Raw genomic sequence first — 13,704 nt, 5'->3', positions numbered from 1 at the left:
GTAGTCACTACATGACAGTCCATTGACTCTACCGTCTCCTTTTCGGGACAATTTCGGGCAATGTGCCCCCAACCATCACATTTAAAACATTGCACCCTGTGATATGGCACACTCTGCATTTCAGTCCACAATTTATTCTCCCCTGCCCAAGGTCCCTTCACGGTTCTAGACCGCTCTTCAGCGCCCCCTTTTTCCCACACATTCTTACCGGGATTCTCGGCGGTGCGTTGTTTCGGGCTTGTGGGGCGCCAGTTGCTTTTGGCAAAACGGGATGTGGGCTGGGCAATTTCCAGGGCAGTGAGTTGACGCTCGACCAGAGCGATTAGTTCATCGGCAGTGTTTGGACTGCCCTGTGCCACCCATTTTCGTAAGCCCACTGGAAGGTTCCTCAGATAATGGTCGAGGACCAGTAGTTCCACCACCCGCGCAGAGCTATTCGTCTCTGGTTTAAGCCACCTACGGGCTAAGTGGATTAAGTCAAACAGCTGTGACCTTGGTGCTTTTCCCTCTTCATATCTCCAAGAGTGGAAGCGTTGAGCCCTCACAGCTACGGTGACCCCGGCTCTCGCCAGAATCTCAGCTTTCAGAAGATTATAATTAGCTGCTTCTGTTAGCTCCAAATCAAAATAAGCTTTTTGAGCATCTCCACTCAAAAAAAGGCGCAACAATGCCAGCCCACTGCTCAGGTGGCCAAGCCTCTCGCTCGGCGGTCCTTTCGAACGCCAAAAGGTAAGCTTCCACGTCGTCTGCTGGGTTCATTTTCTGTAAAACATGGCTAGCTCTTATAGGACGTGGTCCGGCAGAAGCGGCCCCCACCCGTTCTCCAGAATTCATCTGGCTCCATAATTCTCTCCACTCTCGACGATCCTGCGCTGCTTGTTCGGCCAGGACTTTGGTATGCTCCTGCAAAGCCGCTGTGGCGTGCTGCTGAGCTGCCGTTGCTTGTAGAACTGTTTTAAGTAATTCTTCCATGTTGCGGGGTTCTCAAAGAAAACAGAGCCCCACTTCTGGTACCAAATGTGATGTACTTTGGTCTTTTCAGCCGGAGTCTGTGCTGTTCTTCCCAACAGGTGTCTGTCACTTTAATTACACACGAAACAAGGGTAGTGTTCTTTAAACGCCGTGGCGTACGTTTATTCAGCAAACTGATATTTCAAACAAAAACAAAATACACAAAACAAAACCTAGCCTTTCTTCAGGCGCTACCTAAACTGAGTAACAGTAAGGCTAACTAATGCAGGGCAGGGTAAGCCTGTTCCCCTGTTTAAACTAATTCCACGAATCACCTAAGCCAAATCACCGTCCAGAACTCCGTTGTCAAGAATACCCGTACCTTTGTTTTGTTAACAGCAAATCTTTTGTACAACACGCTTGTTTCACCACTTCAACCCTTTCTCCCTGAACACACAAACTGAAGCCCTTTTAACCCCGACCTGATCACTTCCATCTGATCAGCATTTACCCATTAATTATACAATTAAGCACTTGTTAGACTTGTTTCAACAAAGTGTGTGGCTACCCCCCATGGTCCTAAAGCCTCCAAATTACTGTATGGTACATACACATCATCACAATATATATATATATATATTTTTTTTTTTTTAATTAAACATGCAGGCTAACTGCCAGACACTCAACACTTTTTGCAGCACCATCAGCTGTGATATAAAACAGAAGTTTACCCGGGGTAGGGAAAGGAGGTAAGGAAATGGTTGGTTTTAACAGCTAGACAATACGTTTTGACAGCCTTTCTGAAATGACTTCATGCAATAAAAGGATCTGAATCCACATCATTGTATAAGAAATTGAGGACACTTCATTTTTATATTAACCTTCATAATCTGCCAACTTTCTAACATAAACATGCACAAAAAAAAAGTCCTAGAAAAAGGTGTAGACTAATTGCTAGTTTCTATTGCAGGATGTATACAATAGTGACAAACTGAGCTTCCACTCCCAATGAGTTTAATAGAGCGCTTTCAAACTGAGCTTCCACTCCCAATGAGTTTAATAGAGCGCTTTCAAACTGAGCTTCCACTCCCAATGAGTTTATAGAGCGCTTTCAATATATATACAGTATACATAGATACATAATACTGTACAGGGACGCTTCTGCTATTTTATGCATTTTTTTAAACTTTTTAAATATCTTGTTTTCATCATTTAGAACTTTAAAAATGTATGGCATTGCTAATGCAGATGAACTATAATGCCAAATATGTTCTCTCCTTTAGTACCACAGCTTTATAACCAAAATAAAATGTTATGATGTGTTTGACAGTGCTGTGTAGTGTCTAGAGTTTTCACACCTATGTCTTGCCAAGATATCAATGTTAAAAAAAATTCTCCATTTGACCTCTGCCACTATATATGAATATAGTGGCAGCAATGGAACTTCAGTAATGAAACCGAGATATGCTGTGTTGGAACAGAACATAGCATATAAATTGCGTCGAATTCAATTATTCAAATCCCAGCAGTACAACTGCATGGCTATAATGACATGTTTCGCACTGTAACTGCATGGTTGAGGGTATATTTACATGGTGTGGACTGGATTCCTGCTGGTGCTGTGTAATAAATGAACTGATATCTGTGCTACGATTGGCTAAAACCTTCTGTTCCCAGGGTAGATTTGTTTTATGGCCATTGCTATGGCTCTCCATGCTGTAGCTTAAAAGGCAAGCACGCCCTACGGCAGGGGTCGCCAAACTATGTCCCCCCTGAGCCATACCTGGCTCTTCTGACCAAATATGTCTCTCTTAGTCATTCACACAAACAAAAAAGATGTTATTTTTTTAAGGCCGTACTAGTATCATCCACACAAATGTACCATTGCTCGACTCATCACATACTACCTCACTGTTCTTTTACATCCACCTACCCTCTGCTCTTCTGGGTGTTTCTATTCCTGCAGTCTGTTTTACCATGTTTAGGGTTTGATTAGCTGTAATGACTGGCTCTTTGCAAACCACTTGCTATTCAGTTTCTATTCAGTTTGGCTCTCTTGCACAAAAAGTTTGCAGACCCCTGTACTAGAGCATTTTCTGTAACTAAAATCACATTCTGTGTGAGAAGTAAACTTTAACAAGTCTGGACTTACATCACCAATAGTGGGTTATGCTTCAATGTGAATATTGGTACAGAATTCGTCAAGTTGTATCACCATCAGCTCTATATTTAAAAGGACCTAAATCAGGTTGTACTCCCGCTAGTCAGAACCCAGGAACAGTTCCTAACTCCTGCTGCTTGGGCAGCGTCTCTGATAGGCTGATTTGCTGTTTGTTATAGTTATGTTGACCGAGTTGCAGTAGATTCTAGGCTTAGCATAGTACATAAGCAATTAGTTTGTCCTTTCTTAAATATTTCTGAATGAAAAGGAAAAAAAAAACTTGGAAAATTCTCTTTGGTCAACAGTCCAAATCTAAATAGTAATATATTGCATTGGGGTGACCTGCAGATTAGGCCAGCATCAGCTTTTAAAAAAATAACATTAACAGGAACTGAAATATGTTGACCAGGGGACCGTTTGCAAATCATGCTCATTCATCTTGGTAAATCTATTCTTTGAATCGTAATGAACCCTTTTATCAGTGTCAAAAGCATACAATTGAGGCACCACAAAATGGTTTACATTAAGTGAAAGTACATATAAGCAAATACTCAAATAGATGATGTTAAGTTCTTTCTTACAAGTGTGTTGCATGGTATAGTATCACAGCAATACACTCTACAGTAAAGATTTACAAGAAGATCTCTCTTCAACTTCACCCATGACCTGTGACTTCATTACAGTACACCACTTACACTAAATATAAAAGGGAAGAAAGAAATGAAGGTCAGCATTAACACATACATCAAAGGGGTAGTATAGAAAACTAGGAAGTGGTACTCCTAGTTCAGCTGGTAGTATCTATCAGAAACTTGCAGTGTACTTTAAATAGATTTAAGATGCAAAACTTTAGTGACAATTAAATGGATACCTGCAAAAGAATGGTTTTCAGTCAGGTCAAAGAATCAGATTTAAAAAAAAATACATTTACCTCAAGATTTTTACACAGCACGCCAAGCCACTAGAGGCATAAATTATAATAACATTTTTTTCTGGATGTCATGCAAGGCCAAGAGCAAAGGGTTGTAAGAAGGAAAAGACTCCATGTTTACAGTGCCTATATTACAATACTGTGCATAATGTTTCTATATATTGTCTGACAACAAATGGATACAGTCAAGTATCACAAACGTATATTAAATATCAGGTTTCAGAGGTGCAAAGGTACATGTTGATCCTGTCATAAAGAATATAAATAATGCAGACACCAGCACACAATCACAACAAAATAGCCTGCTATTCAAAAGACTATCACAAATAATTCCATACAGAGTATTGTAAATGCAGACCATGCATGATACACGCCACAGCTTTTGCTGACTTTTAATGAACCAGAAAAAACTACTTCCCTTTCTGTCAGCATTTTCACTGCCTTGTTCCTTCTTCACGAGGACTACATTTCTATCACTTTACAATGCAGAATTTCTATTGCACAGGCTCTGTACTTTAAAGAATGTGAAATATATGTGTGAATACGTGTTCATTTTCTCTTTTCCCTGTTTAACCAAATGGTTCATGACTTTTTATGATGTACAGCGGATGATCGTCATAATTAAAGCTTTTTAAAAACTCTTGACCAAGCTATGCGATCAGCTACTGAACAGATGAAATGCAATCCACATCTATCCATGTCTACCATGAATTCCTGTTCAAACCTGAATAACAAACTTCTGTTGTATCCTGAATCAGTACCATGATGCGGCAACAACATCTGTGCGCCAGCATGACAGTGCAAGAGATGAGTAACTTTAAGGTTACCAGCCTGTGTTAAGAAATGACACCTTGAAAGTAGACGCTTTGAGTGTCAACCACAAACCAGTTGCTAATTTTCTGCTGGGCGTCGAGTACAGAGGGTAGATTGTACCTATCAGTGCAAGGTATCATTGCCATCTTGGAAGCAAGCATCTTAAACTGTTACATTTCAAAAAATAATATTCAAGATCACCAATTTCTGTGTATTATACACAAGTTGTACATTAAATACGAGTTGTGCAGTATACTATTCTATACTGTATATGATGGTGCTTTCAATTATACAAGAGATGCACATTATACAAGAGGTGTAAGCAAAGGCATCTCAGCACATTCGGGTTATACATGTGCATTATATGTAGAACAGTACAGTACTAGAACCAATTTATATTGTGTAAGACAAACAAGAGTAAGAGTGATGTTCTTTTACAACTACTGCTGGTAGTACCAAAATAGTCAATTTAATATTTTTTCGAGTTAAGGGCACATGCGTCCTATTGTAAATATATGAATACAGGTAAGTATTCAATTATACAGTAACTAAATGAAGCCTGTATTGGGATTCAGACTACCATGTTGTAGAGCAAAAATGTTTGAAAACATAAAACCCAAATAATTCAGCTTGTTCCAACAGTATCCAACAACAGCAACACAACACAGAAACTGGCAGAAGCTTGTTTTTTTTTTATTTATTATTTTTTAGTTGCAGTCTGTTTTGATGCTGAAATTATATTCAAACTCTGAACTTAGCCTAGAAAAAAAAAAGTATTAGTTACTGGTTAATGTATTACAGTTTCTTTGTAGAACCTAATCTCTCGAAATAAGGTGCCTGACATACGTTTTTAGGTCTGTAAGAAAGTGAGTGCAGCAAATCAGCTTGAGGCAAAAATAAATGTGTTAATATATGTAGATCACACTAGTTGATGGTTTACTGATAGTAATTAGCATCTTACCTCCCATCCCTCAATGTGTGACTGGAGCTGTTCCAAGGCCTCCAGCTTTTCCATCTGTCTCTTGGTCTCGTTGATGTTAGAGCACACCGTTTTCATGGCTTGCAGTGCTTGCTCCACTGCGGGGCAATCAGCATGCTTCTTGGGGGTCCTTTTCAGTAACTCCTGCAAAATATTCAGCAGAAATGGAAGTCAACAATTTGGAACAGAGCCACAGTAGTTTATAAGTCCCTTTATTTAAAACGTACTTGACATTTTATACATTCTATTATTGTAATATAGCAGGAGTTAACAGGTTCTTGCTCTGACTAAATAAAAAATGCTTGAACAGGGTTAAAACTGCAGTCCTATCCCTACCATGTATTTACACTTAAAAGGAAAGATAACTTTGATGTACTTGCACCAATAGTGTCAAATTATGTTTTCTACAGTTTCTGACAAAACATTATTTTACAGAACATCTCAAGTACAAGTACCCATTAAAAAAGCAATGGCATTTTAATAAAAAAAAAGGCATGCATATTAAATAGGAAAAAAAAATAACTTGGACACAAACATATTTTCTAGCTTTGAACTTATTCCATTGGTTCATGTTGTATTTTCCTGAGATGAACAAATTACACAAGTATTTCGTAATTAGCATCAAAGGCTTTTGCAAGACATTAAAGTCACATAAAGAATCGCAGACACAAACACAAGTTACACGGTCAGCAGGATGATGAATCAGATCACTTCAAGAACAAAAGAAAGAGATGCCAGTTCATTTTGACAAACTGAAATCTCAAATGTACTTGTGTATGTAGTGTGGTTGCTATAGATCTATACCGATCCATTTAATGAAATGCAGGTTTTCCCCATTACAGTTGGGTCACTGTGTTCTTGAAACCTAGGGGGGTATTTTATTATGTAAATAGTGGCAGATCTAATACACTCTTTAACTGAGGTGATTTAAGGATCAAAATAATAAAAAGTACTACAATACTTTACATACAGTAAAAAAGTGAAATCAGGTCTATACATTTGAGAGCGCCAGCAAGATCCACCAGTGTTTATATCTTTAAAATATATCCCCTAGTCTGAAATCCTTAGTAATTTGTATGTCATACTTCATCACCAGCTAAAACCTTTTTTTTTTAATATGAACAAAAAAGTTCTTCCAAATCTCTAATATCATTACTGTGTAACCACAGTAATCATCATATTAGGACATTACCAGGACAGTTTTGGAATAAAGACAAGCCAGTCTGAAATATGTCAAAGCATAACAAAGAACAATAAAGAAAAACAATAGAAAATATTATAAGAAAGAAATGCAAAGGGCTTTGAAGTCCCAGAAGAATGGTCCATTCTTAGAGCTTTGTGCTAATGTTTAGCTTAGATAAACAATCTGAAGCTGGAAGTGAGAAAGGAAATCTGTTCCATTAGGAGAACAGGAGGAGTTCACAAACAGTGGCTTCAACTCCATTATCTCTGAGAGAGAACCAAACAGTGTGTAACCTCAATTTCCTCTCACGTCCAACCAGGCTCTTCACTGGCCACAGAGCTGGATCCTACACAGGGAGCTGATGGTTTGTAAGTTTATTTGAACCAAAAGTGAATCCACTGTCTGATTTCCTTTTGCTTTAGTGTGGGGTGGGGCCGGGGCATTATCTACACAATGTTTGCTTTTCTTTAGCAGGGACACAAAAAACATTATCTAAAATTGTAAGGTATTGCATACAAATGTATGTTCAAATTAATATATGATGATTTAGTGTAAACTATAATTTAATTTGTTTGTACAAATTAATTTGTATGATAACATCCCACATTAATTTTCCTCCCTATCCTGTGTGTACCTGGTTGCTATGCAACTGCACAGCCACAGAGGAGTATGTGTTTCTCAGCAATCACATGGTTTATCAAGCTTTATTCTCAACATAAAGTTCTTGTCTGACATCATAAAGGCTGTCTCAGGCTACAGCGTTTGCAGAGTAATGACTACTTATCGTGGCAAGGTGTATAACGCGATTTGAAATGCCAAAAGAAAAGAACTCCCTACCTTGAGCAGGAGGGGGTATTTGCAGATTCTCTGAATCGGTGACAGAAGATGACCCTCCAATGGGACGTCAGTTGTCTTTTTCCCTCCCAACAGCATGCAATGCTGAAGAAAAAATAATCCCATCACATAAAAAAAGGCTTTACATCAACGGTTTTCTATCCATTGGGCTTAATAAAACTTAATTGCTAAGGTTCAGTATTCTCACAATACATTATAACAACAGCAGATAAAGACAAAGAAACTCAGTCTGCATCTAGGGCATTTTTAAATTAAACAATCATAGATTTATTTGCATCAATATGCCAGACCCTGCCAAAGGGAAATAAACCGACAAACATTTGTAATTGAATATAAGCCAGTCTATTTGTAGTTCTCAAATAAAGTTAAAATGTTCTCCTTATCAAGACTGCGTGGCATACAGTACCCTACAGTTTGTGCATGTGTCACTCGGACTAGCAGCTATTTTAATAACCAATGGCAAGTGGCCATTCATTTCTAGCCCCTCCCTCACACCCCATGTTGATTACTTACCAAAAGGAAGGTCCTCACAGCAGGCATTTTGTTGAGTTCCATTAGAAGCCTCAGAGCTTTTTCGTGATTACTGCAGTACTCTTCATAAACACAGAATCTGTCTTTCTGAAATGACCATGAAGAAAAATCATCATGAGATACTGTACAGTCTAGTTCAGGGGTGTCCAATCACTATCCTGGAGGGCCATTCCACTCCAGGTTTAACAGGAAAAATGACATCATTAACTACGTCAGGGTCTGGATGGAGGTTTAACCTCCCCTGGCCTAGTTTATACATTAATATGTTAGGGTTTAGGAAAAGTAACAACATGCTGACCAATTGTGACGAAACTCCGTAACAACATTCTTTATCATACCTTACCGAGTGTAATCTGGGGGCATATGGAATGTACTTCTGTTCAATGTTCATCTTAGCGTGCACCTAAATAATATTTCACCTATAGATGAATCTACAGTAGTCCACTATTACAAGGACTCCACAGATGTAATTGTGAACTTCTTATACTTTTACAGCTGTAGTGGGTAATGTATTTTTCCTACATGCTTGGATTCATGTTAAAGACTTTATGTGACACAGACGTTCTGAACGAGGATTTTTTTTTTTATTCCTTGTAATATTGCTGTATTGTGCTTTTTTTTTTATCTAAAACATGTCCATTTAAGCATCTTCAAAGAAACATTTTAGCGTATAATACTGGGTAAATCAGCTGTAAAGTGAAGTAACTGTGGATCTATCATGTACAGTAGAATGTACAGTAGAATGCAATATATTGTAAATATTATTTGAATGAAACAGTATCTACAATAAAACCTGCAGTAAAATACAGTAAAGCTGTTAATTTTTTTTTTTTTTTTTTTTTTTTGTTTAGCAACACAATTTAAAATTGATTTAATAAATAGCACCCTTGCCTCTACTTGAAAAAACTAAATGTTCAGAATTTAAAGAAGATTGCCTGTCAAACTCCTTGTAATTACACAATTAGCCTTGCAGGCAAAGATCATTTTCCAGTAAAAAAACAGTTTGGCAGAAAAGGGGGGCATTTCAAGCCCTGGAACTATTTTAAAAACAAAGTGAATCCTCAAGCAGTACAGTAGGCAATCCCGGGGAAACTGCATACCAAAGAAACTGTTACGTGACGATTTCCATAACAGAGAAAGGTAAAATGGCTCTTTAGACATGTACACATATAAGTGTGACATACTGACAGACAGACTCTGTAGAACCCCACATTCTGAGACTGTCTATAACAAGTTTCATCACAAATGAATAAGCGCTTCTCTAGATATGTGTTGAAACTCTGAAGTGTGACATACTGTGCGTACACAAGGGTTTAGACTCCAAGGAACAGTTTGGCAGAAACTCAAACATACAGCAGTGCTTTGTGAACTTCTGTTTTGGCATATGTTACTAAAAAGGGGGCATTCAAAACTAAAATACACGTAATAAAAATGTATTTAAAAAAAACAAACAAGACTCTTAACAATGCTATTGCATGTATCTGTCAAGAAAGCAAGTCTAAATCATTTTCTTGTCTTTAAAAATCCAAACTTTTTAAATGAATGTAGTAGAAACATTCTGCGTATTTGAAGGCAGAAAAAGTGTTTAAAAACTTTCCTCCACGTTGTTCTCGCCAGATATTGTAAGAGCAATAACATTCCGGCAGGACTGAAATTCAACTTGATAGAAAAAAGCAGTCGGGATTAGAAAACGAAAAGGTTAATGAGGTGCAAGAGGATGAAGCCCACAGCCATTCCTGCACGGGGAATCCAAACTAAAGATGAAAGGGTAATGCACCCTGACAGTTCAAAAAACACAGAACTCAAAAGACAGAACCTGCTGTATATCTGCAGTACAGAAGGATGCTAATACCACGCTCTAGGAAGAACAAGGCAAGATTAACTGTAGCACACCTCAAAAATAAAAAAAGCCCTTCTCAAATGAATTCAAAAGCAGATTATAAATATCTAAAATGCCAAGTCCATTTGAGCTTGAACCTGATCAGTTCACATAGTGGCCGTTCACTAAACTAAATATTTCAATAGGTGACTTGTATAGTTGTGTTGGGTCTCTGATAAATAAAATGTGTCTCTGAAAACAGTTACTGGGTCTATTTGAAGGATAAATAGCTTAGAGGCATTCTGTGTGGTTTCAATGTAATGGATATAATACATAAACTACAATATGTGCATTTACCTAACGCACAATACATGCACTGCAGAATGTTAAAAGCACTGACAAGGTCTTGCATGTTTTACAAACAAGAATAAAATGAAATGCCATCTGAATTTCAATCCTGAAACATACAGTACATCTTGTAAACTTAGGTGACTCTCTGGCCAAACAAGTTGTTGCACAAACTGTTTCAGTTTTCTGGAATGTTTTAACATGAGGCAATCATTTAGAATGCTCATGGGGGGCTGATTTGTTTAGAATAAGCCAAGCTAAACTCCAAATAATTCACTTCAATATGTTTTAAAAGGAATTTAAAGCAATATTAAATCAGTGAATATATATATATATATTATATATATATATTGTGAGACAGCAGGGAGGGGGTTAAAACCTCTCTGCAGTAAAAACATGTGCGGAATGCACATTTGTCTTGATTTATTTGATTTGTTAATTGTTTTATTATTAATTATCCCCTGCACCTGGTAGCCATTGTTAAATTAGTACCAGGTGCAGGGTATTTAAGAGAGGCAGCTAGTTTGCTCAGGGCTGCTGAGTAGAAGGAGGCAGAAAGAGGTACTCTGCTTCCCAGCAGTTGTGAGGTAAAGTGTGGTGTATTAAACCTGTGTGTTTTGTTTTCTGTTTGGTGGGGAAACAGCTTAGCTGTCCCACTCGTAGTCAGGGTGTTCCTGTTTGTTTAATTAGTGCTCATAGAGCTAGGTGTTTGTTTTGTATTTTGTTTATTTTGGTTGTTTATTAAAAATAGCGCACCAGCGCTTAAAAATCCATTTCTTGTGTGTTGCGTCGGTGTTTTAAAGGGGCAACGAACTGCGGAGAGAGCAAGTTTACAATATATATATATAATTTAATATTGCTTTAATTGGTTCGCAGGGATTTAAGAAAACAACTTGATACAAAACTAGTAAAGTGACTCATGATGTCTGTGTAATTGCAATGCACAACACAACGTTTACTATATTTGAAATGAAAATCTGCGTGTGCTTTTAAGTCATATGTGCACGTTAAACTCAAATAGTATGCGATACTTTAAGATGTTCCAAAGTTAGGGGGCACACATCATTGTATCTATTACAGAAAAGAGGGCAAGGGGCAGAAAATCTCTGCAAAACATCTCTGCAAGGACGCCTGATCAGGGGACAAGCCACTTGACCTTCTCAGGATCCTCCAAGCAGGGTCTCAATGGAACCAAGACAATGCTGCATCTCACAAGGGGGTATGTCTTTTATGAAATTCAATTAGAGTAAATGAAACCTCAAGCAACAACTCCACTGGGGATTTCTGAAGAACAGAGATATAGGCGAGTATGATCAATTCTGGAAGGGTGATACCATTAGGGATGAAACACCTGGGCACAGCGCAGTATTCAGCTTCCAATATGTATGTGCAAGTGTTACCAATTTCCTTTTGATCTTGCCACAAAACAGAATCAGATACTGGCTTGGCTCCAAACATTATGAAAATGGGGCTCTCCAGACGAATGTACAATCGAATAGTAAACAATAGAAGGGGGTGGGGGCGGGGATATTGAATGTGCACAGCATGACTGCGTACCAGAAGGTCAATATGCCATCCAGGGACCCATGTGGGTAACCTCTGCTAGTCATCCCATGAGGAATCAATATTTCAGGCAGAACAATGCAACGCAACAATATGGCAAGGCAACCAGGCCATATGCCAAAAGGTCTGCGTTCAACTGCAGTGAACTGACTTGTACTGAACCTTTCTGAAAATCCCTGCTGTTCAGTGCTTGAAGATCCCTATGGCAGGGGCTCGTTATACCAAAACTGCCAGACACCCTTTACTGTAACATAGCCGGACAGCCCTATTAAGAGACACCCTTCAAGATTTGAAGAGTGTGCTAGTTCATCAGCTGCATTAGGATGCACAGAAAAAAAAAGAAGTGTCCACTCGTTAAATTCTTGAGCTTACCAGGCTACAAACTAATTGGTCTCCATTACCACCATTGTCTAACGGCATGTTACCGGATTCCAAAAAAAGGGTTATTCTATTACAACACGTGTATTGACCCTGTTGGGAGTATATAATTGTTAATAATTGGTCCAATTAAGTAATTTAGGACACAGCTGGAACAAAAACCAGGAGGGACACCGGCCTTCCAGGACCAGGATTGGACACCCCTGTGTTATGGTGTCATTGTGACCAGGGCAAGAGTAAACCCATTCTGGCCTAAGCCTGTATGTTTTTATAAATACTGCATGGCATGCTTATGATTGCAAGCAGCTGCTGCAAAATCTGCATCACATTAGTGGATGGATCATCTGTGAAACATTTTGATGTTTGATAGTTCTAGCAAACTGTTGTTTTACCTCATTGTCTAGCAGAGTATTGGCCCCTTCTATTCAGCCCCGTCATTGAGGTCTAGCCCTGACCTTAACAGTCACCCTCTGTAAGGGTGTAGAAGCACTATGCAGGCTACACTTTGAAGCATTAACTGGAACTGGATAGGGCCGCAGTATTGCGATTGACCACAAATGACGTAGTATCAAGTGCTGTTGGAAACAACCCTTGACTCTACTGAATGTACTCTGCAGTTACTGTATTACTGTATATATTGAAAAGTGGCAAGTAAATATTACCTGAATTCAACTGGGACCTTATTCCAATGCAAGTCATCAGAGGGGCTATACATATATACTGTGTATGAGGCAATACTTGCAATACCTTCGAAACTATTAAGTAAATGTAGGTAAAACTCTATTTATTATTCTGTTGTTTTGTTTACTGTTCCTTTTAAACCAAAGGTCACTTCCTTCGACTGAACAGAAAAATAACCACAGTGCATGTTTCAAACACTACTTCCTGTCCAAGGAACCAGTGTTTTAGAAATGCATCAATCTCGTTTGTGCAGCATGCAAAACACGGTATATAAATGTGTTTTATAATTCACTTTGAACATATGTCTATATCTAAAGACAGTAATATACAGTAAAGGTTATATAGCCTACTTCATGAAATCTGATTGATTTCCTTCTAAAATCTTCTAAAAACACTTTTATACTTCTAGTTAATTATTTTGTGTTTACATCTATACTGGTGGCTTCTTTTTATTGTTATTTCGAAAGCTGCATTCATTCATACAACTTTTCCCACCACACACAGGCCTTTG

General features: G+C 38.3%; 1 protein-coding gene across 1 annotated transcript in view; it reads right to left on the bottom strand.

Moving 5' to 3' along the window:
• Nucleotides 1-13,704, bottom strand: part of LOC117431194 (phosphatidylinositol 3,4,5-trisphosphate-dependent Rac exchanger 1 protein-like) — a 110,856-nt gene that overhangs the window by 64,716 nt on the left and 32,436 nt on the right. Inside the window, exons 4-6 of the mRNA XM_059003467.1 lie at nt 8,387-8,491; nt 7,856-7,957; nt 5,818-5,979 (exon numbers count right to left, since the gene is read on the bottom strand). Of these exons, the coding sequence (XP_058859450.1) occupies nt 5,818-5,979; nt 7,856-7,957; nt 8,387-8,491 (369 nt within the window). The remainder of the gene's footprint in view (nt 1-5,817; nt 5,980-7,855; nt 7,958-8,386; nt 8,492-13,704) is intronic.

The sequence above is a fragment of the Acipenser ruthenus genome, chromosome 29 (genome assembly GCF_902713425.1).
Source record: "Acipenser ruthenus chromosome 29, fAciRut3.2 maternal haplotype, whole genome shotgun sequence".
NCBI lineage: Eukaryota > Metazoa > Chordata > Actinopteri > Acipenseriformes > Acipenseridae > Acipenser > Acipenser ruthenus.
Note: the sequence above shows the minus strand (reverse complement) of the source record. Positions and strands in the feature narration are given on the sequence as shown.